The 26,874-nt window shown below is 49.9% G+C and overlaps 1 protein-coding gene across 1 annotated transcript in view; it reads left to right on the top strand.

The window, feature by feature from the left end:
- The window catches only part of AKT2 (AKT serine/threonine kinase 2), a 1,087,541-nt gene that overhangs the window by 873,801 nt on the left and 186,866 nt on the right, over positions 1-26,874 (top strand). The window contains exon 11 of the mRNA XM_069644479.1: positions 4,030-4,244. Coding sequence (XP_069500580.1) covers positions 4,030-4,244 — 215 coding nt within the window. The remainder of the gene's footprint in view (positions 1-4,029; positions 4,245-26,874) is intronic.

Here is a 26,874-nt window from a genome sequence, read left to right as displayed (position 1 = left end):
CCATTTCAGTGTTCCTTGTCCTTTCTTGTTCCTTTCCCTGACCTCCAGGGCAGGAAAATCATTTGTTAACTTTATCTTCGGCGGGAGACCTCGGTCAAGCCCGCCCAGGCTTCAGAGTGTCTGTGAAGGAAGGAAGCGAGGGAGGCGACAAACTCTGCAGGCCTTTGTCTTTTAGCCTGACTGTGAAAAAAATCCAGTTCAAACTGGGAGGCTGGCTGTCCTCAAAGGACTGCCAATCCCCCTCCCCTACAACCCCCGTCCCCCACCCCCACAACCAAGATTGAATGTTGCATGGCTGTTGATTGGCTGTGTTCCTGCATAGAAATCTGATCCTGGAAACTCACTGGAACTAAATTCAAAGAGTAAGATGAAGAAACTGGAGCATGCTGTAACCCTTCCTTCCAATTGACCTGTGAGTCCTGAACATGACTGCTCCTACCCAAAGACTGGCGAAATCCACTAGTCCCATGAAGACCTGCATCTTGAGTCATCCCACATCCCCTCACCAGACTGCTGGACCTTGCAAACAAGAATCCGACCAGCGATATCCGACTTGCCTCGAGCCTTCTCCCGTGATCCCTGCTGCAAGCGTCCTTCCAAAGTCCTGTCTTCTTGACAAAGTATCCATGGGTTTTTGGCTACAGATCCTGAAGTATTCCTGCTACATCTCTTCGCTGCTGAGGTACTGTGTTGGCTGGGGTATTTTACCTCCCTTAAGCCTTTGTGATTTCTGTATAGCTTTTGGGGCGATCTGTAATTGGGGGGGGCACTCATCCAGTTCACACAGGCCCACTGTGGAATCCTCCCTCGGTGTCTTCTCTGAATTCCCTGGACACTCGACTAACTTTAAAGTGAAATACTTACTTGTTTGAACAGTCTTCCTCTGTAACTCTGACTTTGCCTGCAACTGAACCCTGTCTCACCCTGCCTACAGCTAACACTTAGACCACTAGGGTACCTCTACTGCCCCTGAGTGAACTCATGCTACTATAGAATAAGAAAACAGCTGGATAGGAAAAGGGTTCTGCCTTGAAAAGAGTAACAAGTGTTCAAAGGTTATTTGTAAAAGAAATTGGTTGGCAACTGTAAGTTTTGAGAGTGAACAGTTATAAAGGTTCTTACTTACCTCGAGTGTGTGTGTGTGTGTGTGTGTGTGTGTGTGTGTGTGTGTGTGTGTGTGTGTGTGTGTGTGTGTGTGTGTGTGTGTGTGTGTGTGTGTGTGTGTGTGTGTGTGTGTGTGTGTGTGTGTGTGTGTGTGTGTGTGTGTGTGTGTGTGTGTGTGTGTGTGTGTGTGTGTGTGTGTGTGTGTGTGTGTGTGTGTGTGTGTGTGTGTGTGTGTGTGTGTGTGTGTGTGTGTGTGTGTGTGTGTGTGTGTGTGTGTGTGTGTGTGTGTGTGTGTGATATTTACTCACCTGTGAATTGGTTGTGCCTCTTCCCCAAAAGTAATGCTGCTTCCACTTTACTATTTCTGTTAGGATAATTTGTAGGAGTGTCCCCAATTGGGTTTTGCTTCCCCTGACTTGCTGTTAGCCGGTCCAGAATAAATCTGCCTTAGGTTATACTTAACTTTAAGTTGCTGGTAGCTCCTTTAGGTTTTACTTACCTTGTATTAGCTGTGTGCCATCCTAAAAACAAGTTGTAGTTATTGCTTACCTCAATTTGTGTAGCACTGATCTGAAAAGCAACTGTAATAATATATTACAACATTGGGTTTTACCTGCGTTGAATAGTGTTCCTTTAGGTGTAGCTGACCTTGGTCTGCATGGTGCATCCAAATTAGTGTAAAGAGTTCTGGGTTCTCTTAGAGTGTGTTCCACTGAGATGAAAAGCAACTGTAATTGTATATTGCACCAACACGGTCTTACTCACCTAGTATAATTGTGTGTTATCACAAAGGTAGTAGAGGTATATACTGTCTCTTGAATCTGTGTTCCACTATTCAGAAGAGTATATTTGCAAGTTGGTTTACTATGCGATTTCCTTGTTGAGCGTAACTGCATAACTGACTGGGTCTACTACCCTTGAATAACTGTAAGGTAATCTGAAAGTGACTATGGTTTTACTCCCCAAGAATAGGTGTGTCCTATACTGAATGTGTATGACTTACATAGAAATACTGTTCCTTTTCTGAACAGGGTCTATGCTTTGGTCTGTGTACTTTAAAGCATAGAGTTCTGTTTTAATGTGTTTATATGATCTGTGATAGTACTTATTTAACCAAGATTTACCTAAGTCTACTTGTATTTAAATAAACCCTTTATTTTTACAATACATAGTGTTTCAGTGTTTCTTTGGACCATATGTGTACTACAATTTATTTGTACTGATTCTACAGTTCTCTCGCCCTCCTAAGATGAGCCTGACTGCTCTGTCTATGCTATCATATTCTCGGGTGGTACAGCCTTATACTAAGAGTGGAGTCTTGTACTGTCTCCGTTGAGTGGTTTTACTAAGCCCTTAGTTGGCCTTCAGAAAAACTGTCCTAACAGGGTGAAAGGTTTTTCCTAGGAGATATTGTCGATTGTTTTGGTGATCCATTTATGAAGTAGTTCTCTTTTTCTATCAGTCGGCTTTGTCCAGGCTCGTGGTTGATGGTTTTGTGAGTTCAAGTTGTTCTACTAAGTTACTACCTTTTGAGGGTATTTTCATGACAGTCGAGAGTTTTTTGTGGTGTTGCTTTGCTTTCGTAGGTAGCATGATCACAAATGGAATGAGGTGGTCGCTCTTGAGTATCTGTATTGATGGTGGCATGGTGATGAGGTTTCTGTTGGCGAATATTGTGTCGAGTGTTCTGCTCCTTTAACCAACTGATATAATTTCATTGTCTTCAGTTGCTTTACTAGCTATTTTTGTGAGTTTGTATCTTCTTCTTCAAACCAGATGTTGAAGTCCCAGAGGAGTATCAGGTGTTCATATTCAATGGCCAGGTTGGTGATGGCTACTGTGAAGGTGTCCACGAATGCTATGTCATCTGTCGGTCTGTAAACCAGAATTAATTTGAGGTTTGTTTTGGGGTACATTGTCAAGTTCATTGTCAAGGGAATGATTAGCGGTTTGTCTGTTTTTATTTTCAGATGCTCCTTGTATGCTATTGCAAGTCCCCCTCCTCGTTTTTTTCTTTCCTGTTTACCTGTGAGTACTTATCCAGGAGGCAGCTGTGTAGTGTTGTATTTTGTATTTGTAGTCTAGCTATATTTCTGTGATGAATAGGATGTCGATACCTCTGTCGCACAGTAGGTCGTAGAACTCTGTGACATGTTTGGACATTGATTATCATTAAAAGAGTAAAAGACTAGCTGAGAGGAGAAAAAGATTGTCACTAGGACACGGAACAATTCATTACCAAGTCCAAGCAAAAACCTCTGTGGTTGACACAGATCAGGAAGATTACTCAAATGTATGAAAATCTTAGCTAACGGGCATAAAAATGAAGAATTTCCCTGATAATGGGTGTGACCCAGTGATTGTTTAACGCGTAGGTTGGAAATGTTGCATGCCTAACCTGCATCCCATAAACTTTCGAAGTGTGATAGTAGCAACGCAGTGTCTTAAACTTAAAATGTTCTTTATAAATAATACGATTAAGCAGTATTTTTAGAACTTTCTGGGTTTCCTTTCCTACAATACTAAAAGGTTGAGATAGTTACCGCAGCCCTTGCTTTGCTTACTGTTCAGAAGTTTATTTCTGTCCCTAAAGTAGGGCTGAAGGTAAACCCTCCCAACATGGACCTGAGGTGGCTTAGGATAGTTATCCAGGCCTCGCATGATCTGAGGGGCTCAGAGTTCAGCAGAAAGAGAGAAAGGTCATGGGCTATTCCTCAGATCTGCACCCAAAACACTTGTTCTCACAGAATTCACGATTTTAGAGTACCACTGATTTGATAGTGGCAACTAAGCGTTTTCTGACCTCCTTATGTCCTATAATCTAACTTCTGAAGACATTTCAACATTGACAGTTGTGAACGTTTGACCTGTGTTTAATTGAACACCTTTATAGCCTAGTAACCACCAATGACTTTCTCCTACTAGGTCTTGGAAGACAATGATTATGGTCGGGCTGTGGACTGGTGGGGCCTCGGTGTGGTGATGTATGAGATGATGTGTGGGCGTCTTCCGTTTTACAACCAAGATCATGAAAGACTTTTTGAACTGATTCTGATGGAAGAGATTCGCTTTCCTCGTACCCTCAGTCCTGAGGCAAAGTCTCTGCTGGCAGGGCTGCTGAAAAAGGATCCTAAGCTACGGTGAGAAATTCTACCACTTTTATTGCTGTTTATTAAAGCCTCTTTCTGAAATAGTATGTGGCTGCTCCCTTGTTGTCCATTGTAAATTCAGAATCCTTTATAAAGCACATGGCATAAGCTTTTAATGATGACTAAAGAAGCTCTTAAGACCACATAAGCTATATAAATTGTTGCATTATAAAATATTTTCATTTTTAACTCGGTTTGGTTTTCTTTGTGTTCATAAACTATTGTTCATGCTTGCACATTTCTGATTTTGAGAAAAGGAGGGGGGTCACCTTGTGTGTTACCATGCTAGTGCATTCCTTTTATTAATGGTGAGGAGCGGAAACATACCCATCAACCATAGTTTATAGTTGTATCCTCAAAAGCATTTTGCCTGCTATGTTGCTATTTGTTTGGGTAAAACGGTGTACATTAATTTGCAAAACACTTAAATGTAGGTTTTTATGAATTGAAATTGTCAGCATTTTTCCATGGAATATATGCTTGTTCATTCTTTATTCCTTCACATTTGTAAAGCGCCTTTCCTCAGAGGCATCCGGGCGCTGTTATGAGACGAGTTGCACACACAAAAACAGAACAGGAATAGCTTTGCAGGACCCTTTCAATGCACGTAAAGTCATTTAGGTAGATTACTTAACGAAATATACCAGCTCTTAACCGAGCCCTAGAGTAAGGGTGCCAGGTAACAGTAAGAAGAAAGTTAGATGAAGGTGTCATTTAGACAAATAAATGCTGAGAATGAATGTGTAGAAATTAATTTTGGAAAGTCAAACCTACAAAATCCCATTGATTTGAGATATGTATATATACATTTACTGAAAAAACTTTAGTTTAAGATTAGATAAGTTGACCAGATTTATCACAACAAAACCACTGAAATTCAGCACATTTGGGAAGTCATGACTGGCTTCAGGGGTTTTGTTGCAATAGATTCTGTTAACTTAACGTTATTTTTTCTTTCAGTGGATTTCAAGGGTTTTGTTGTACCATTTTCTGTGCCACTTACCATGGCTTAATGCCGTGACCACTGTATAATTTACAACACTACCACAGGGATCGAATTACAGGGGCCCTGGGCGCCAATTAGCTCCTGCTTTCCACCACATCGCACCTGGTAACGTGTTAGGCAAGACTGTGCGCAGTACTCTTTGGCTGCACTACAGGAACCTTGACCTCCTGGCAATAGGAACCCAACCTTTGGTACAAGCCTGTACTACACAGGTTGGTAGTGTGGCTGAGCAGCCAGGCCTATCTCAAGAGGGGTCAATGTGAGCAGTAGGGTTGTAAAACAGAGTTTCACAGTGACAGTTATTGAAATAAACACTTACACGCAAGCTTTCTTTATTAAACAATTATTAATTTAACAGTCAGTTATATAAGCTTTCTTCAGAAGGAAGCAAAACATATAACTATTATATATACACTTCAAAACACACTTAGTTTCTCTAAATCATATGATACCCAGACACTCCCTACACACTCAGGTGACTTAAATAGCTAGGACACTGTGTACATTGATTTGTCACTGGTACATTTAGAGCAATACTGAGTTTGGTGCAAAGGTTATATATGGGAATAAAACAAAGGTTAAGAAATGATTAATAAACAGGTAAGTACTTTTGAAACCTTACAGTGTCAAGTAAATGTAAGCCTTTCCTGGGGGAAAGGTAAAGGCACAGAGTCAGAGGTAAGAAGAGTCTCTCGGGGCGTTGGGACAGCCAATGTTAGTTGAACAAGTCTAGGGGAGCTGAAGATTTTCCTTACAGGTAAGTAAAGGTCTTGCACAATGTTTTTATAAAGGTTTGTAAAAATAAGGTGCCCTTTAAGGGCCACATGCTGCGAGGCTTGTGAGGGGCAAAGCTGTAAGCAACTCTGCAAGGGCAACCAAGACAGGTCTCAAATGAGAGCAAGTAAGGCTACACCACAAGAGGTAAGTTCTCTTACACTTTACAGTACCTTTGGTTAGAAGAAATGGTTCCAGCTGGCTTCTGTTCCTGTACAGCTCTGCAGATCCTGATGTTCCTGGGCCTCAGTCGTGGTGACAAGAGGGAGGACCTCTGGGGACTTGTGCAATGAAATGGAGAGGTCAGCGGCAGCAATGGGCAAACTTCAATTCAGTGGCACTTCAGTGATTCAGCTCCTCACGTCTAACAGCAAATAGCAACACTGCGGTTCTCGGATAACACTTCAGACTTTCCTCACATCTGGGATCCAGCACTCTGTTGAGGTGGCTCAGGCTTGGTCAGTCCTGCTTCAGGGAAGTCTGGCAGATCTTCCTAGCACTTGAATCTGACTTAAAAGAGATTCACTCGCTTTTTGGTATTCCTCTCCCTGGTACTTCGGTTCCAGCAGCAGGAGCAGTGGAAGTACGGTCGGCTCTGAGAGGATGTCCAAACGAGTTCACTTTGGAGTTGATTGGTCCCACCAACTGAAGGGGAGAAGTCGTCCTTGCAGGGCTTCTCTAGTCAAAACGAATTCGGAGCTTCAGCACAGCATTAGGGCTTCACCGGGCAAACCAACAGTCCGTTCTTCCTCAGATTCCTTCGTCCAGTGGTCGACTCTGTCTTCCAAGCCAAAAGCCTCACCTTTTATGCAGGTTTCTCCCATTCATTCTAGCCTAGCTGTCAATCGCACAGCAGGGTGTCTGTCCTTGCCGGACAGCCAGCTGGCCAATCACCTTTGGGAGCATTCCTGTAACCAAGGGGATTAAGCACAGGGAGTTTTGGGCTCTTCCCTCACTTCCCGCCCCTGCCAGACATACTGGAGGCAGAGGTGGGCTTCACTCGTGAATCCCACTAAAGACAAAATGAAAAAAGGGACCAAACCTGGTTTGGCACGCAAAGTAAATCTCAAGAAGGACCTCTCCAGCAAGAAATGGTGAAAAAAGAAGACTGGGCCATTTTGAACGAGCAGCCCGCGGTAAAAACACACAATGATAGTAAAAAGTAAACCACTGCCACCAGCCATTAATTGTAGAAAGGGTAACATAGAAATGTTACATGAGAAACTAGACCAAGGGGATACTAAGTAACCCATCCAACACCCTATGGTAAGATAGTGTGAGCTGGGTCTAGAAAGTTACAAAATGTAAGTAAAGTCAATTTCCCTTCACTGCTCTTGGAAACTGTAGTTTAACAACAGCCTCACGGGGAGCAGCAGTGTGTTTTGTGTTTTGGGTGCCGGTGCTGATCAGCTTGCTCCAGCCAACAATGACAAATCTACATATAGTTAGTGTGTTGGGGTCCCCTTTTTTTGGGAATAAGGAGCGATTGTATTGTTGAGATTAACCTATACCGGCAAAAAGTAGATGCCCTCTATGTGGAAATAAACGTAATGCTAGTGTTAACATGAGAGTACGGGTGTAAAGTTCTGTCCCTGCAAAGCCTTCCATTACGATTGCAGCACAAATCCATAATGCGACTACCAAAATCACCAAGTATTTTGGGCTTCCACTGGACAATAAGAACAATGATGTAAGTAAAGGTGGAGATCAAGGGTTGGGTGCAGCTGGGCCACCAGAGTCTCTTTCAATTAGAGCGAGGTAACATAGTTGCCTTACAAAATCCATGTGCTGACTTAAGTGTGGCAGTCGAGCAGCAAATACTATCCATTTCACTGTGTTTAACAGGTTTGATTGAAGAAACAGTTGTCGGAGTCCAAGAGTGCTACTTTAAGTAGCGACCAACTGGGCTCATATATGTGTGAGGAAATTGGCTAAATAAATGTAGACAATGAAGCAACACATTTTGCTTTAAAAATTCTATTGAAACAATGCAGTTTCCTATCTAATAAGGTATCCAAGCACACAACAATGTTAAACCAGATTGTCACGTTGATTGAGGAGTAAAAGGCATGTAATGAGGTGCAAAATGTAGGGCCTTATCATGTAAGTCCCGCGAAGGAGTCTAACACTATAAATAACAGGGCGGACCCGTCTAATGTCGACAGTCAGTTGGAGGCCGGCCCACTGACATCAACTATTGTTGATCAGCAAAACAAATCAACAGCTACATCGCCAATGACACGTAGAGAAAGAAGACAGAGCAAGGAAGACAAGCTAGTGCACAAGTACTAGTTGCAAAGTAAATGGTGGGTAGCACAGCGGCTGATGAGAAAATAATCACTTGAGTGTGCCACCAACGAAAAAGACACTTAGGGAATCCTCAAGACGTGCACGTAGGCAAAGAGAATTTAACTTCTTGGCTGTGAAGCAAAAGGGACAAGAAAAAGGCAGTGTAAATGGCTTCCCTGATGGTGAATAACCTATGTGTTGAAGACGATTCAATTCTTTGGAGAGTATGGATGATACTCTTAGGTCCCGTCCCCTTTCCTCCATCCTTGTGGGCGTCCCCTAACATGGGGACGGTACCGGAACCTTTGGCAGCGAAAAATTGAGCTTCCCATTTAAACGTAATATAGCATGCAGGGACACTCAGGCGCCTCACCCAAGTCCCTTTTTCTATGCGAACGGTGTCGGACCTGGCAGCTAGTGCAGATACTTTATTTTAGCTTTCCGCCTGCTCCCCATTTTCTTTTCAATCTTATTTAACCTCCCTTCGGTGCCTCACCACTCCCGGTGCATGTCTGCTGCAGGAGGATTCACAAGATGTGTCTAAATGAACCTCTCATTCCCGTCCTCGGACCCCCATGCACTCTGTCTTGAGTGTTTGGGACCCGACCACTGCTGGGACGTTTGACGTGCAGCGCTCTGGGTCACAGGGCATCGAATAATCAGATGTCGCGGTGGAAGGAGATCTTCCACACTTCTACTCCTCCCCACTTTAAAGACTTCATCTTCAGGACCTCTTGTCAAGACAAGGTAGGCCCTCTGTTCAGCATGGCTCCACAACTCAGCAACTCCTTCCCCAGGGTTCCAACGGATCAGGGTTCCTTGAATTCAGGTTCTAGCAGGCCCAAGGCTTCCAAGGCTACTGAGCCGAGGGACCCGGCGGCTAGCAAGGTCCACTTCTTCGAGCGCTTTCTCTTCCTTATGCATTCCTCTCAGATGGACACTGAAGGATGCTGCCCCGAACCCCTCTTCTGGGTACTCCTCCCATTCCTCCGGTGCCGCCGGTCCAAGCCCTACCATTTGTTCTGACTCCCACTCCTCCTGTACCACCAATGACCCCCCCCCCCTTCAACCGCCATTGGACCTGTCTTTGGTCTGGGCGGGGAACCATGCTGGCACCTGTGTCCCAGGGTCTGGATTCTCCTTTGTCTGTAAAAAGGGGGCAGGGGTGACAATGAAGACGATGACTCCCAGGATGATGAACCCTATGCATCCGTTAAGGCCTTTCTGGGCCTGGCCGGACTCTTAGGGGGTCTCTCTGCCTGAGTATACCCCTCAGGAGTGCTAGCAGAAATCTTGGAGAAATGCACCACGATCCGGTCTGGCATCCCTTTCCAGAAGGATGCTCTTTAGGTGGCGCGAAAGGTCTGGGAGAAGCCCAAGGCCAACGTCCAGACTAACAAGAAGTTGGACAGCAGGTTTCGGCTGATGGACAGGGAGACCATCCTCCTTGCCTCCCACCCGCAGCCTCATTCTTAAGTGCTGGCTGCGGCCTCCTCGTATTCTTCATCATCGTCTTTGTCGTCTTCCAGCACATGAGCCACCTCCAGTTGTCTTTCCAAGGAGGACAAAGTCCTTCAGTCTTTGGAAGTGTGGTGTTATTCCATCTCAGGACTGCATCTGCGGCAACCCAACGCAGATGCCCTCTTTGCTTCGGATAACCAGAAGCTGTGGGGGGGGGAGCTCTGGGAATTGCTGCCTGACCTTCCTTTTGACAAGCAAGCATCCTTGAAGGCCAGTCTGGTAGATGCCCGGGCCATTGCGCATGACCTCGTGGAGTCTTCGGTCTCCCACATCGACACAGCCACCAGAGGTCTGTGCCTTGGGGTTGAGATGAGGATGGCATGCATGCACACCACAAAGTTCATCTAGCCTGCAGGAACGGATCCTGATCTGTCCTTCGAGGTCATGGACCTTTTTCATTTGTCAACCGATGACTAGTTGACAAAGAAGAAAACCTCCACTCAAACTGCCAAGTCCCTGGCCATCCTGACAAAACCAGCCAGAAATCCCTACCTCAATTACAGGGCAGGACTGAGTTCAAGCCCTGTGCCTTCTCCGGCTTCAAGGGGTCCCGGGACTGTGGTACACGGAGGCCTGACAGGTCGCCCGCAACAACTGGAGGAAGCAGCAGAGGACATCACGTGGGGTTTTCCGCTCCCCCTCATCTTCCCCCCCCGTCTTTGATGCCAAGAAGCAGTGACGTCAAGGTCTGGGAACGCAGCTCACCTGTGGGGGGGGGGATTTGGCTCTGTTCCAGTACACCAACATCTTTTCAGCAACCCGTGGATCCTATCCGTAGTCTCTGGGCTTCAGTCTTCCTCTCTTTCTCCAGCATGGGGTCTGGCATGGATTCACATGCTCATGAATATTCCCCGTCGTCAGGCTGGGAATCCTCGGTAAAGAAAAAACCAGTATCGGTTTCGTTTCTGATCTGTCTTTCGTAGCAATAACCAATCACTGGTCTCTGCGTCATACTGACCACAGCCAATGACTGCCCTCTACCTAAGCACCGCCTCTGGCAGCCATCTTCAGATTTTTACCGCACGTTCATGTGTTGGGATCCTCGTGCTATTGCTCTCGAGCGTTAGTGCTATTTTTTTCGCGCTTTTTCACAAAAAACTTCGATTCTTTCGGTCAAAAGAGCCTCAAGCTCCACCGATCCTACATCCGATCAACGGGGACCCGTGTCGGATTCGTCTGTGCCCCTCAAGGGTGAAGATTCGTCGAGCTACACTTCGGAGGACTCCAGAAGCTTCTCAGGCCCGGTCTCGGAGATGGCCCAGGAGAAGGGAAGCTCGACGCCCGGAAAGCTGTTCAGGGTTTGCCCTGGATGCCAGCTGCAGAACGTCTGGAGGACGAACACTCTTTCTGCCTTTACTGCCTTCATGAGGACAAAACGCACGTGGAGAAGGACTGTGCGTTTTGCGGCAACATGTCGGAACGGACCATGAAGGACCGTCATCAACGTCTCGCCAACTGGCTGGAGGGTAAGAGCCCGTCTGGCGAGAAGAAGAAGAAATCCGAGCGGTCTTCTAAGACCTTTGAGGGCGCCCCGGCGACGGGGGCCCAACATAAGGCCAAGCACCGCGAGTCCGCTGGCACCGGGAGCGCCGAACGGTCGGGCTCTACGGGCGCCAGGCAGGGCGCACCCTCCCCGGCACCATCAACCACGAGCCAACGCTCTGGGTCGGGTAAGAGGAAGGCCGAGCACCCGGCGAAGCTCCTGGAGAGGCCCCGGTCGAGCTCTAAGGCAGAGGAGGAGCGTGGCAGTGCACCCTCCCTCAAGGATAAGGCGGTGAGCGCACCTAAGGTGGTGAAGGCCTTGATCCATCCGACCAAGCCCTCTATCGAAACGGTCGCGGCGGCCCTGGCCCAGCCTGTGGAGGCTGCACCAGTGGTGGCGACCTCAGGGCCCAGAATCTCCCTGCCTCCTCGGAGGGAGTCTTCTTTTGTGCCCATCGATAGGACCCCCGTGAAACCCTCCGTGGGGAAGAAGGGGGGGCAGGGCGTCGTCGTAGATTCGGCCTCAACCTCAGAAGAGGAGCTGATCGAGGTCTTAATGGGCCCCGACGCAGGTGACGACGACGACATCGTCGAGGATACCGACGGGGCCCCTGCTCGCCCGTCGGATTCCCCTCTGCCTGCGCCGCGAGACAACTCGGCGGCCATTTTGTTGGCCATACAGTCCTTATGCACTGAGATAAGGACGAGGCTACCGTTACCGACGGAGGAACCTCTCCCGTCGGGGGATCCAGAACCGGGACCTTCTGGTGTTCCCCCTACCAAGAAAAGAAGGATCCATCCTCCACCTCCTTTTCAACCGTCGCGCCCCGTCCAGCCCTCCTCCCCGTCCACCCGAGGGGATGATACGGGGACTGACACGGCGGCGACGGGTACGGACGACGAGGCATACGACGAGGATTTTCCGTCGTCGCCTCCCACCAGGGCTTCTCCGCCCGACGAGATCGGATCTTTCCACTCCATGATCTCCAGGGCTTCCGAGCTTTTCCAACTCTGCCCTGAGGAGAAGAAAAAGGAAGGCTTCCTTTATCAGCGGCGCGAGGCCAAGAGGAAGACGGTCCTCGCAGTGCCTCTGTTGGACGACATTTGGGATGAGGGCCTTTCCCTCCTCAAGAACCCTTCCACGACGCCAGCTAGAAGAGACCGGTACGGGAAGAAGTACCGGGTCCCGGACACGGCCCCCCTGTGCCTCCGGGCGCAGCCCACCCCGGACTCCGTTGTCTCCGCGGCAGCCAGGAAGAAAGCGGGGGGGGGTGCGGCCTCCACATCGACTTCCCCGCCGGACGGCGAGGGAAAGAAATTGGATACTATGGGACGTAGAGTCATCTCGTCGGCAGCGACGACGATTAAAGCGGCCAACGCCTTGGCTATCGTGGCCCGCTACGACAGGGAGCTCTGGTACAAGATGGTTCCCCTGCTGGATTTTCTGCCGGACGACAAGAGGGCGGAGGCCCTTGAGATCCTCCAGGAAGGTGAAGTGGCTTCGGACCACGCCATCACCGTGGCGACGGACATCGCCGACGCGGGGTTCCGCCAGCTGGGCAACGGCGTTTGCCTTCGACGTCGTGGATGGCTCAAAGCTACGGACTTTCGGCAGGACGTCCAGACCAGAGTCCTGGACATGCCCTTCGACGGGAACAACCTGTCTGGGAAGACGGTGGACGATTCCCTCCAGGCCATCAAGGCGGATACTGAGACGGCCCGGGCCCTTGGAGTCCTGCAGCAACGACGGACGCCCTTTCGGAGCGGCGGAGGCAAGGGCGCCTCCAAAGGTTCCGGCGGCGGTTTCTCTTCCTACCGTCAAGCGGCCCGCTCGTCGTCGCAAGAGGCCTACAGAGGACGAGGCAAGTCTAGCGGACCCCGCCGTCGTCGCCAAGGAGGTCAAGGCGGCAAGGCCGCGTCCAAGCAGGATTGAACCGGCCGTGGGGTCGGGCCCCCACCGAAGCACCCCGGTGGGAGGCCGGCTGGCGGGCTTCGTCAGCGTGTGGGAGTCCATCTCCACCGACCGTTGGGTGCTGGACGCCCTGGCCCGGGGCCACGCGCTCGAGTTTCAAAGAAGGTGCCCGCGCGTCCCCCCCGTGGCCAGGAAAGAACTTCACGTCCCTCAACTTCTCCTGGAGGTAAAGGCGATGCTCAGAAAGGGCGCCATCGAACTCGTCCCAAAGAGGCTTCGGGGCTCCGGAGTCTACTCGCGATACTTCCTCGTCAAGAAGAAGACGGGAGGATGGCGCCCCATCCTAGACCTGCGACGGCTGAACAAGTTCATCAAGGCGCAGAAGTTCCGGATGGTCACCCTACAGCACGTCCTGGGTCAACTGGAGGAAGGAGACTTCCTATCGTCGTTGGATTTGGAGGATGCCTACTTCCACATTCCAATCCTAAAGGGGCACCGAAAATTCCTCAGGTTCGTGGTCCAAGGGCGTCATTACCAGTTCAAAGCCCTTCCCTTCGGACTACGGTCGGCACCCAGGGTATTCACCAAGTGCCTCGCACCGGTGGCGGCGCAGTTGCGCCGCGAGGGGATCCACGTCTACCCCTACCTGGACGACTGGCTCATCCGCGCCAAGACGAAGGAGCTCGCCGTGGTCCACACAGCAAGGACCGTCCAACTCCTCACGGACCTGGGATTCTCCGTGAACTACGCCAAATCCCACCTGGTGCCCGCGCAAGTCGCACTGTTTCTGGGAGCGAGGCTCGACACAGTGTCCCTTCTGGCCTCCCCGTCGGAGGAGAGGACCAGGACCATCTTGGGCAAGGTGCAACGGATGTTGGTGGCCGACGCGGCCAAAGTGAGATCCATCAAGTCCCTCCTCGGGATGATGTCTTCCTGCATCTACCTCATTCCCATGTGCAGGCTCCGGATGCGCCCGTTGCAAGAATTCCTGGATGCGCGCTGGATCCAGACGACGGGCAGCTTCGAAGAAAGGATCAAGCTCGACGAGAGTTTCCGACGAGCGATACGGTGGTGGGGCACCCGCGCGCATCTGACGGCGGGCATGGACTTCCAGACCCCAGCCCACCAGGAGACTGTGACCACGGATGCCTCCCTGGAAGGGTGGGGAGCGCACACCGAAAATCTGCACGCGAGGGGACTCTGGCTCCCGACGGAGAAGTCCCTGCATATCAACGTCCTGGAGCTCCGTGCAGTGTTTTGGGCCCTCAGGTCCTTCCTTCCGTCCCTGAAGGGCAAGGTGGTGAGGATCTTCACCGACAACACCACCACCATGTTTTACATCAGGAAACAGGGCGGAACCAGGTCCCCAGCGCTGTCCAAGGAGGCGCAGGACTTGTGGCATTGGGCCGTCGCCCAAGGGATTTTTCTGGTGCCGTTTCATCTGGCAGGGATAAAAAACACCATCGCCGACTCACTCAGCAGGGAGCTGCGCTCGTGCCACGAGTGGGAACTACGGCAGGATCTGGTGGATCGCCTCTTCCGACGGTGGGGCACACCCCAGATCGACCTGTTCGCGACGGCGACGAACACCAAGTGCCGGAGGTTCGCCAGCAGGTTTCCCCAGACGAGGAGCATGGGCGATGCTTTCTCGTTCCCCTGGGAGGGCCTGTTCCTCTACGCGTTCCCTCCCTTGCCTCTGCTAATCCGGCTCGTCAACCAGCTCAAGAGGTCACGGTGCAGGATGATCCTCGTCGCACCTGCGTGGCCGAGGCAGATATGGTTGCCGGACCTTCTGGACTTGTCAGCGTCCCCGCCGATCAAGCTGCCGGCGGACGCGGATCTACTCTCCAGGGAAGGAGGCGCCATCCTCCACCACGACCCGAAGTCGCTGAACTTGCAGGCCTGGCTCCTGCAGCGCTAGAGTTTGGAGGATACGACATACCGGCCGATTGCAGAGAGGTTCTTGCAAAGGCCAGGTCGTCCTCGACTCTTAAATGCTACGGACACAAATGGAAGAGGTTCTCTGTCTGGTGCCACGCACAGAAGATTAACCCTCTACGGATTACGGCTCCCCAAGTACTGCCGTACCTGCTGACGCTGGCCAAAGCTGGACTGGCACACGCGTCCATCAAGATTCATCTTGCTGCGATCTCCCGATACACCAGAACCACGGGTCGGACGTCCTTGTGGTCTCATCGTCTGGTGAAAGAGTTCATGAAGGGACTATTCAGATCGTTCCCGCCGGTGAAGGCTCCGGCCCCGGCGGGGGAGCTCAACGTGGTGCTGACCAAGCTCATGGGACCTCCGTTCGAGCCTCTGCACTCGGCCCCGTTGAAGTTTCTATCGTGGAAAACAGCTTTTCTTGTGGCCATCACCTCCGCACGACGAGTGGGAGAGATCCAGGCCCTTTCCTGCAAGGCCCCGTACTTGACTTTCCACGACACCAGGTTAGTGCTCAGGACGCACCCCTCCTTCATGCCCAAGGTACCGTCAGACTTCCATCTCAACGAACCCTTGGTGTTACCTGTGTTCTTCCCGTCGCCTTCGTCGCCGGCTGAGAGGACTTTGCACTCGCTGGATGTAGCTAGAGCGCTGAAGTTCTACGTGGACCGCACGAAGGGTTTTCGGAAGACGTCACAACTCTTTGTGAACTTTGGACCTGTCAATCAGGGGAAGGCTCTCTCGAAGGCTTCCATCTCCAGATGGCTCTCCGGCTGTATCATGTACTGTCACCGGTTGGCAAACCGACCGCTGCCTGGCCGTCCGAGAGCCCATTCCACCAGAGCGATCGCAGCTACCACGGCGTTCCTATCTGGTGTGCCCCTGCTGGACATATGCAGGGCTGCTACGTGGAGGTCGACGCACACCTTCACGAAATTCTACTGCGTCGACCGGGATTCCAGGGAGGAGTCCAGGGTCGGCCAAGCAGTGCTGCGCAACCTGTTCGCCTGAGGTGGGCCTGGTGAGGAGGTAAGATGCTTAATGTTGAGTTGATGTGTTGCTTAATGTTGAGCCTTTGCCACCTCCCGTGGTTGTGCATGTGTGTACTGCTATGTATTCTTTATTCATGAGCATGTGAATCCATGCCAGACCCCATGCTGGAGAAGGAACAAGTTACTTACCTGTAACTGTTGTTCTCCAGCATGGGTCTGGCATGGATTCACATGCGAACCCTCCCACCTACCCCTCTGCGGCTCTTCACTTGGTCATACTGCCACTTCACGTGCTTCCAAATCTGAAGATGGCTGCCAGAGGCGGTGCTTAGGTAGAGGGCAGTCATTGGCTGTGGTCAGTATGACGCAGAGACCAGTGATTGGTTATTGCTACGAAAGACAGATCAGAAACGAAACTGATACTGGTTTTTTCTTTACCGAGGATTCCCAGCCTGACGACGGGGAATATTCATGAGCATGTGAATCCATGCCAGACCCATGCTGGAGAACAACAGTTACAGGTAAGTAACTTGTTCCTTACCATCCTCTCCTTTGTCAGAACGGGATCACCGGCTCTTTTACGGGGGGTCCTTTCGCTCTTGGAGATGCAGGCGATGTCTGGTGTGCACAAGAGCATGACAACCACAGTGGTCCCTGATTGGACCACTGCTGATGTGCATGAGTGGGGCAGATCTCTTCATTGGCTGACCGGGTGCGAGCACTCGCTGGACTTTTAGATATGAGGAGGGGGTCCTGAACGCATACCAGCAACAAGTCTGAATTGACCTGTAGATGGAGCCAAGTATCAAGAAGAGCTGAGCAAATCTATCCGGAACCGTGGTGAAGGAGGTTGGCACCCTGAGCCCGCTTCTGCCCCAGTAGAGCCCTGCTTTTCGCTCTCTCAGAAGACCTGCCAAGGTGCTTCGAACCTTTCGAGTGGGGGGAGAAATCGCAGTCCAGCTTGAAGCTTGGCCACCTTGCAGGATCGTAGCTGCGTCAAGTTTTGACTCCAAACTTGGAGGAATCCTAACTTGCACTGTATGGCACCTTTTCACTGAATTTCGTTCGTTGTCCCAGCTGCTTTGGGCCACAAGAGAGAAGGCGGTGTCAGATCCCCAGAGTTGAGTGTCCCAGCGTCACTGTGCGACAGTGACAGTCACTGAAGGCAATTTTCCTGCGTTCCTTTTTGTGCCCTGAGACAAGCTTCATCAGTGTTTCCTTTGTTCTTGAACCGAATCGAGAGATACAGCTCCTGTTGCAAACCGGACCCGCATCTGCACCTACAGTGCCTGTGCACTTTAAAGCTGAACTGAGGGTGGGGAAATTTAACGGTTGACAACCCCTGCTAGTGGAGTTTTCATAAAGCCCACCTGGTGGTGAGATTTCATAAAACTAGGCCCCAACTTTAGTATACATCTGTGCTACCCAAAGGTTGTGGTAGAATGGCATAGCAGCCAGGCTTACCTTATGAGGAAGATGTGAGCTGATGGTCAGGACAGGGAACCCAGTAAATACATTAGTCCAAAGAAACACTTATACACTGAAAGTTATAGTAAAATATATTTCTGATATTTGTTAATGTGCTTATAATCGCACGCTGTGCATATGGTCCGACATCCAGTGGTAACCACAGAGTGTTGCATCTGGTCTTTCAAGAATCGAAAGGGGACGTCGACATGGGCGTGCCTGTAACACTATCCCTACGTGATGTGTAGTGTACCCAAAATCCCTCACACGTTGAGGTTCCTCAGATTGTTTTTTTCCACCCAGCATACTGGTCGCCTTGATGCAGAGCTCGTCAAAGACTTTGCTTATTTTCCCATCGACCATTGCTCGAATAATTACATAAAATCCATTTCACCCTATCCGTTCCTTATTTCGACGGCTGTTACAGACCTCCGCCGAAGACCTGAAGAACTCAACAGACGGTGATCCAGTTGGCGCTGCCGACCACGTGGCCGGGCCTTCCGCCAGCCTGTACAGTAGGGAGAGTGGATTCGGGGTGGACATTTCTATACAGATTGAGAATGCCTTTCCCTTTCCTTCCACTTTCCCTTTCGGTCTTTATCACTCTAATCATCCTCAGCTATGGAGAGGACTCCATTTAGGTTTTGCCCTAATTGTAGGAGCAAATTCCCTTGGAAAGACAGGCACAGATGGTGTAACCGGTGCTTACCGCTCGATCACAAGAAGGAAGGATGCGCGGCTTGTAAGCTCCTTTGTCCTAAGACATTAAAGGAGCGTAGAGTCGAGCAGTGGGCATCCTACGGTATGTCGAAGGCCAAATTTTCTCCCGCTGCTGCAGCCACCGAATATGAAGATGGTGAGAGTGACGAGCGTACCTCCGAACCAGAGGTTGTTGACCTTCCGACGGAACGATTGCGTTACGCATAGTCTGCCCCCGGCCCTAATAGGCACAGCTTAGGCACTGCTATAGGGAAGTCACACCCCGGCGACATAGACAAACATGTACACAGCACAAAGAACACAACCCCAAGTCAGTCTTTGGCCAGGTCGAAGAAGACTTCAGCACAAATGGGTACACCGGAAGCCCCGGTGGCACCCGCCCACCGTCAGGTTCGGCAGCCCTCCCCGCAGCCGCAATTGCGCCTAGCGACCGGGCAATCGAAAACAAAGGGCGCTACCCCCAATATCTCAGGTTCCGCCGAGACACATCGCAAGAAGGCATCGGGCGACGATAAGGTTCCGGTTCCGCCGAAAAAGGCAGTTGCAGAAGACGAGGCCCCGGCACCGCCGAAGAAGGCAAACGTTGAGGACAAGGCCCTGGCAACACTGAAAAATGCAGCCGTTGAGGACCCAACACCGGCGAAAAAGACCTCCTCGCAGCCTGAAGCTACGCGCCTCCCCACTGCGGAGGACGTTGCCAGCAGCTTAGCCAGGATTGTCACTGCCGATTTTCAGTAGCGGCAGACCAGGGATACGCAGAGGCCCAGGGAATGGCCCAGGTATCCGTCAAGGTCCAAAGTTGGCCTAAGAATGGTACCGGAACCCACCCATAAGTCGAAAGAAAAGCACAGACGTCTCGCCTCTGTCGTTGCCTCAGGAGGAGTTCTCTGAGGGCGAAGGACTATTCTCGACGATGAGACAAAAAACTCCATGTTTTTCGACAGATGAACACGATCAAGACATTTTTCCACCTCTAGACCACTCTAGGTCCTCAGTTTGGACTAGAGAAAAATTTGAAAACTGCATGGAAAGGCTGTACCGGTTTGTTTCCCGTTCAGAACAACCCACACCAAGGAGGCCAAGGGGTGAGAGCCCTATGGACCCCAAGGCTAAGTTTCCAAGACTTTTTGACCCCTCTTTAGAAGAGGATATATAAAATTACGATTTAACAGAGGATGATGTTCATGCTGATACCCAGGATGAAGAATTCATCACTCCTGAAGACCTGCATGAGCCCATAGAGGGCTTGGAAGAAAGCCCAGATGGGGGTGACCCCCAACCATGGCAATCCCCAGATCATCAAGACCCCGATATCCTATCCCTGGACTCTCCCCAGTCCACTCCCACAAGGCAACCACCATCGCCAGTAGATGACCAATTGACTTTTAACGTAATGTTATATAAGGCAGCTGATCATTTTAAGATTGCTATGGATGAGGCGGTCCCCGAAGCGGACTTTGTGGAAGACATCCTTAAGGAGAAACCACCGGCCAGCCAGGCCATTCCCCTCCTTAAATCAATTAAGAAACATCTGGCTCCATCCTTATCAACACCTGCTCTCACAAGAGGTGTAAACCTGCGAATAAAAAAACTCTTTTGCCCCTCTCCATCAGACCCTCTTTATATCGGAGGTCATTCCACCCCAGATTCCCTGGTGGTGACTACTACACGAAAGCTGGCATGGGTCCCTTTGTCAACCGGCGAGGCACCCCCTGATAAGGAAGGTAAACTACTTTACGGCCTGGTAAAAAGAACCACGGTTGCAGCAGCGTTCTCAACGCGCATTGCCAACAATAATACCTTGTTGGCCAGCTACAGTGGTTCCCAGTGGGCTTCACTACAGGAAGGCATACAAGAGGTTCCCGAACACCTACGTACTCGCCTCCTCTCCACTATCTCTGAAGGCAGACAGGTGAACCAGAGCATTCTTAAAAATTCTTTGGATTCTGCAGAAATGGCTGGTCGATCCCTGGCTCAGGGCACACTCCTAAAGAGACATGCTTGGCTGCGGAACTCTGGATTTTAAGCCGAAGACGCAAGCGTCGCTAATGAACCCGTGGAAGAATCCAACCTGTTTGGGAAAGCGGTATATGAGGCCCTCGAAACTGCAAAAAAGGAGCATGACACCTTGAAAACACTGGACCAGATCACACACAGACCCTCTACGAGAAGAGGATCTGGCTCCAAACTGCTTTTTCGTGGCCAACGCTTCCCTCAGCAACAATACTCATCGAGAAACTATTGGAATTCTACACATGGAAATAGTGGATACACCACCCTGTATCCCCAAAGGGGTCAACGCTGTGGCAGAGGAAGAGGCCGCATCTGTACTCCTAGAGGCTCCCCGGCCTCAGGCTTAAAATGACTCGGGGGGGGGGCCCTCCCATGCGTCCCGGTCGGGGGCCGGCCAACATAGTTTCTTCAGGCATGGGAGGAGATAACTACAGACCAGTGGGTGCTAAAGACCGTGGACCCGCAGGTACTGTATAGAGTTCAACCGGTCCCCAACATTCAGACCTCCACGAGCAAGACGACTGGCACCAGACCATCTTCGCATTCTTCTGCAAGAAGTAGAAACTCTACAGGACAAAGGAGCCATAGAAATCGTACCTCTGGCACAGGTAAAAGAAGGTATTTATTCAGTGTACTTTCTTGTACCCAAAAAGGGCACCCTGTTATAGATCTGCACTCAGCGAACAAGTTTGTAAAGCCGCAAAAGTTATGCATGGTCACACTGCAGGAAGTAATCCCACTGCTAACACAGGGGGATTACATGGCAACACTGGACATGAAAGATGCATACTTGTATATTTCAATGTTGCCAGCGCACAGAAAATACCTCAGATTTATGATCCAAGACAAGCATTGTCAGTTCAAAGTACTACCCTTCGGCATAGCATCTGCACCAAGGGTATTTACAAAAGTACTAGTGGTGGCAGCAGCACATCTGTGCAGGCAATCCATCCCAGTCTATCCTTACCTTGACGACTGCTGGCTTATAACAGGGGACTCTTAAGAAACTGTCTGTCAAATATCCAAAAGGCGATAGATCTTTTATTCAGTCTGGGTTTCTCTATCAACGAGAAGAAATCCAGCCTAGACCCCAGTCAGTTCAAACAGTTCCTAGGGGCTCTAATTCGAACAAAGGACGGCCTTGTCATCCCCTCCAACGAGAGCATCCAAAACATGTTGTTTCAGATCCCTCAATGCCAGTCGAGAGGTGACTGTACGCAATGCTATGCAAATGATGGCGTCATGTATCTACTTGGTTCCTCACGCGCGACTGCGCATGCTCCCAAAGCAAGAGTGGCTCAACAGCCAATGGTGTCAGGCCAGCGGACAGTGGGACGATCTAGTAGTCGTCTCGCTGGCCCTCGTTCTCTCGCTGCACTAGTGGTCGAGGGAGAACCTCTTGATAGGGAAATCCTTTACCACCCCTGCAGTGGAAGCTACTCTAACCACAGACACGTCTCTTACAGGGTGGGGAGCTCACCTGCTTCAACAAACTGCGCACAGAGCTTGGGCGTCAGACATAGCAGCCAACCACATAAACCTGTTGGAACTGTTGGGAGTGTTCAAAGCACTAAAGGCTTTCCAGATATAACTGCAGGGGAAGACGATCCTCATCCTCATCTTCAGACAGCACCACGGCCATGTACTATCTGAACAAACAAGGGGGCACTCATTTTCCAGGGCTGTCCAAACTGTCCCAGAACTTTTGGAAGTGGGCTCTCAAACGCAACATGTTCCTACTATTACAACATGATCCAGGGGAACTCAATCTCTGGCAGACGTACTCAAAAGAGACTTTCCGTTACCTAGGGAGTACGAATGGAGATTACATTGTCTTCACCGTTTTCGCAGAATGGGGCTTCCCAGAGTTAGAACTGTTTGCAACTCTGGAAAATGCTCAATGCCAGGATTACACCTCCAGGTACCCCCAGAACCGCTCCAAGGGGTACGGACTCTGGATAACATGGTCAGGGAGATTTGTCAACGCTGACCCCTCACCCACGTCCCCCCCCCCCGACTCCCCTTCTCAACAATATTGTGCACAAGATGCACCAGGAACCAGTCACGATGATACTGGTGGCCCCATGTGGGCCGGCCAACCCTGGTTCGCACATCTGTTGGAGATGTCCCCATCTCCTCCAGTCAAACTGCCTTGCACCTACAACATGTTGCAAGACAGAGGGGAGACGCTTCACCCATGCCCGCAGACATTGAACTTGGCGGCCTGTCTCCTGAGGTCATAGTTTGGTCACCTGCAACTCCCTCAGAGATGTATGGTCATTCTCAGGGAGGCAAGAAAGCCGAACACCAGATACTGCTATTCCAGTAAATGGAAACGGTTTGTCATCTGATGCAACTCAAAGAGCATTAACCTGATTAACTGCTCTCCCACACACATTGTGTTATACCGAACTCATTGACTTGACTCAGGCCTGGTCTTTACCTCCATAGAGGTACACCTTGCCGCACTTTCAGTATACACTACATCACAACAGAAAGTGTCATGGTGGAAGATACCAGTTATTAAAGCTTTCATGGAGGAAGTGATAATAATTCACCCTCCCATTTCTAACCCAGCTCCCGGGTGGGACCTAAACGTGGTGTTGACTAGGTTTATGGGGGCTCCTTTCAAGCCCATGCACAAGGCAAGTCTTAAAGACATCACCCTTAAGACTGCTTTTTGAAAAGCCATTACCTCCATCAGAAGGGTAAGTAAACTACAAGCGCTCTCGATCCTAGATCCCTTCGTAACAGTTCACAAAGGCAAGGTGGTTCTGCGCTCTCACCCTAGATTTGCGCATAAATTCATTTCAAAGTTCCATGTGAACCAGTCAAAATCCTTCAAGCCCTGGGAGAAAGAACCCTGCACACACTGGATGTATGCAGAGCTGTCACGTTCCACATGGAAAGAATGCTACCACTTAGAAAGACTAATCAGTTTTTCGTTTCGGTGGCGGCAGGAAAAGGAGATGCAGTCTCCAAATCCATTATCTCTAAATGGATTGTCAAATGCATTACACTCTGCTACAATCTTGCTAAGAGAGAACTGCCCTTCAAACCTAGAGCACATTCCACGCGAGGAACTGGGGCATCCATAGCATTCGTTGCAAATGTTCCACTTGAATCTATTTGCAAAGCGGCAACCTGGAGTTCTGTACACACTTTTACAAAACACTATTGACTAGACACTCCTCCTAGGTCTGATTCTCAGGTGGGACAGGCAGTACTAAGACATCTTTTCTCTAATGTTCCTTCTCACAACCCACCTCCAACTCCGGGTACTGCTCACTAGTCTGTGCAGAGCATGTGATTCTAAGCAGATTAACAAACATCAGTAGACATGCATTACCTACAGTAAAAGCATTTCTGATGGTTGTATCTGCTTAGATTCACATGCGCCCACCCTTCCTCCCCGCTCGGATGGAAGGATGGAAGGAACATAGTCTGACCACTTTCTCTCTTTTCTGTACTCACTCACGATAGTCACAAGGCTCCCTCTTGGCAGACAAAAAATACAATCGGAGGGACCTCGACGTGTGAGGGATTTTGGGTACACTACACGTCACGTAAGGATAGTGTTACAGGCACGCCCATGCCAACGTCCCCTTTTGATTCTCGAAAGACAAGATGCAATACTCTGGTTACCACTGGATGTGGGACCATATGCACAGTATTTGAATCTAAGCAGATACAACCATTAGAAATGCTTTTACGGTAAGTAATACATGTCATTTATTTTATATACACAAGTCGCAATGTAAGCAAATACTAGATTAGACTTACCAACATATAATGGAAACCAATAGCAATACTTTTTTAGGTGACTGCTTGATTAGTAGTGGTTTGCGCCCACATTTGTTACAGAGAAATGACTGTAATGACAGCTCCACCGTTTAAATATTAGCGGTTGGCACCAGCAATTGTTAGAATAACATTGTTATAAAGTCACTCCGACAAAAGTATGTGGGAAGGAAAAATGGCTTATTCAACACTAATACCAGCAATGTATACTGTACTAAGCCTTTCTAATGATTCTAGCACTACAGTTGTACATTCCGTAACTAGTTTAAGAGTTCTCCAACGTCGGTTAAGGAGGGATACAAAAGGTGGGCAAGCAGCAGAAAAGGCAAAAGTTCCTCGGGATACTTAGTTACTTTCAAGAGAAATGATGTAGTGGAATAAAAGGTTAGTAGGGAACCTGGATAGGACTACCTATGACCGCACAAACTGTAAAAACTGGGCAAAGGATATGGATGAACACCCAGACACCTAGTATCGCACTCCAATCACACTGGAGTAACTATTTGGCTTGAAGGAAGTACTACCTTTAGCCCCACAGTACCTAAAGTGATTTGAAGAAAATGCAGTGGCCTTCTTTCCCGTGTAGTAGAGATGTACCTGGTCTCCTGATTCCTTGGTCTGGAGATAAAAGTCGGGACTCTGAAAGGGATGTTGTAGCAGTTGTGCGAAAGGATTTCTCCAATGTCTGTCTGCGGTATAGATGCCTTTTTATCAGCCCCATAAGTGAACGGTTTTTACCCCGTCAATCTGCCTCGATTCTGCATTCTTGCAGTCTGGTGAGGGGACTTGGAGGATTGGGATCGGGTCTCTGGAGGTCCAACTGGAGCTCACCAGTCCTGGGAATATTTGTGCATTTGAAGACTAAGCACTGCAATTTGGTCAGAGTTCCCCTAGTGTTCACGGTATGCTGCCCTGGAAGGTCACAGCACGTCAGGGGATGGCTTGATCTGCAGCTCATCTTATTGCTAGTTGGTCCCACGAGCCAAAGGAAAGGAGTCCTCTTTGGAGCTCCTCTGTTGATAACAAAGCAGGGTCAGGACAGAAGTGGTCGCTTCACGCTCACTGGCAGGCTCTGCGGGTATTTCTGGTCATCTTCAGCTTTGGGTCTTCTATTCCAGTGGTCGACTTGCCTTCTGCCTCAGTGACCTCACCTTTTATTTTTTTTAGGATTTTCCATTTACTCCCCTGCAAACTCTCCCTGCAGAATGAGACGGGTGGCTGTCCAATCAGGGCAGCCAGCCCCACAGTGGGACTGGTTCCATTCAGGCACTCTGGCATACAAAGGACAGGGGCATTTCAGACTCCTCCCCTGCTTCCTGCGTTCAGACACAAGGGAGCCTGGGCTGGAACACAAAGGTTTCCCGCCACAGGCAAAATTCAGATTCAGACCTCCCCCTCACAGGATTGTAGAAAGGCTAACAAAGGACAACCACACGAGAAATGGCGAAAAAACAAAGGAGACACCAGAACATAGGGGACCCTTTTGTGCATAACCAAAGCTGTGAGTACAGTCTGCGGTAGAAAATAGCGCAAAAGTTGGTAGACCACGTCCACTCCCACCAGCCATAACTTTAGGGTTGTCATTGTGACCAAAACTTCACAGGAGCAGAGAGAAGGGAGATAGTAGGTATCCCCTTACACTCCACAGAAGATGGCCAAGCCAAGTTCTGATGCTTGTTAATCTGCTAAGAATCACATGCTGTGCATAAAGTCTGACATCCAGTGGTAACCGCAGAGTATTGCATCTTGTCTTTCCGGGACCAAGAGGGGACGTCGGCATAGGTGTCTCTGTAACACTATCCCTGTCGTGACGTGTAGTGTACCCAAAATACCTCACGCGCCGAGGTCCCTCAGATTGTTTTTTTCTGACCAGACCCTTTTGGTCTGGTCATCTTTCCCTTTGGTTATGGAAAGGACTCCTTTTAGATTCTGCCCTAAGTGTAGGGTCAAATATCCTTGGAAGGAAGAACACAGGACGTGCAACGCCCGTCTCCCCCTAGAGCACCATGAAAAGCGGTGTGCGGCCTGCAAACTCCTTTGGCCTAAGACCTTCAAGGAGCGCTGTGTAAAGCGGTGGGCCGCGTACGGTTTGTCACGGGTGGAACCCCTTTCCCCCCACTGCCACACCCGCTGAGAGTGACGGGGGCACCTCGGATGACCAAACATCTGTTGCGGATGTTATAGACCTCGAGGCGGACACTTCTAGGTCCGCCACGCTCATCCCGACCCTTTAACGCCTGACTCTGGTCTTGCTTCAGGGACAACAACCCGGCGACAGGGGCGTACAAATGCATCACACTAAAAAGACAACCCCTATGCCGTTTTTGACGTCTTCGACGAAAAAGGTGAAAGCGGCAACAGGGCTGCCGAAGATTTCGACGGTTTCCTCGGATCGCTCAGATCCAAAGCCTTCTCCGCATCCGCAGCAGCGTCTTGCGACTGAGCAACCTAAATTAAGTAAGGGCGCTACTCCTAAAACTTCACACATCGAAGCGCGGAAATCCGACGCTGCAACGGTCCCGAAGGCCGCGGTAGGCCCAAAAACTACGACTAGGCCTCTACCTGAGAAACCAACCGCTAGGCCCTCTAGCGCTGCGGAAGGTAATACACCTACCGATAGACTATCGGAGCAACTTTCTCACACCGATTCTGCGATCATCGAAAGAATTACGGCGGCGGTGGGTCTTACCCCGGTTCTGCCTA

The sequence above is a fragment of the Ambystoma mexicanum genome, chromosome 2p (assembly GCF_040938575.1).
Source record: "Ambystoma mexicanum isolate Mex_15411 chromosome 2p, UKY_AmexF1_1, whole genome shotgun sequence".
In the NCBI taxonomy this organism is placed as follows: Eukaryota; Metazoa; Chordata; class Amphibia; order Caudata; family Ambystomatidae; genus Ambystoma; species Ambystoma mexicanum.
The sequence above is the reverse complement of the archived record's forward strand: the minus strand, read 5'-3'. Positions and strand labels throughout refer to the sequence as shown.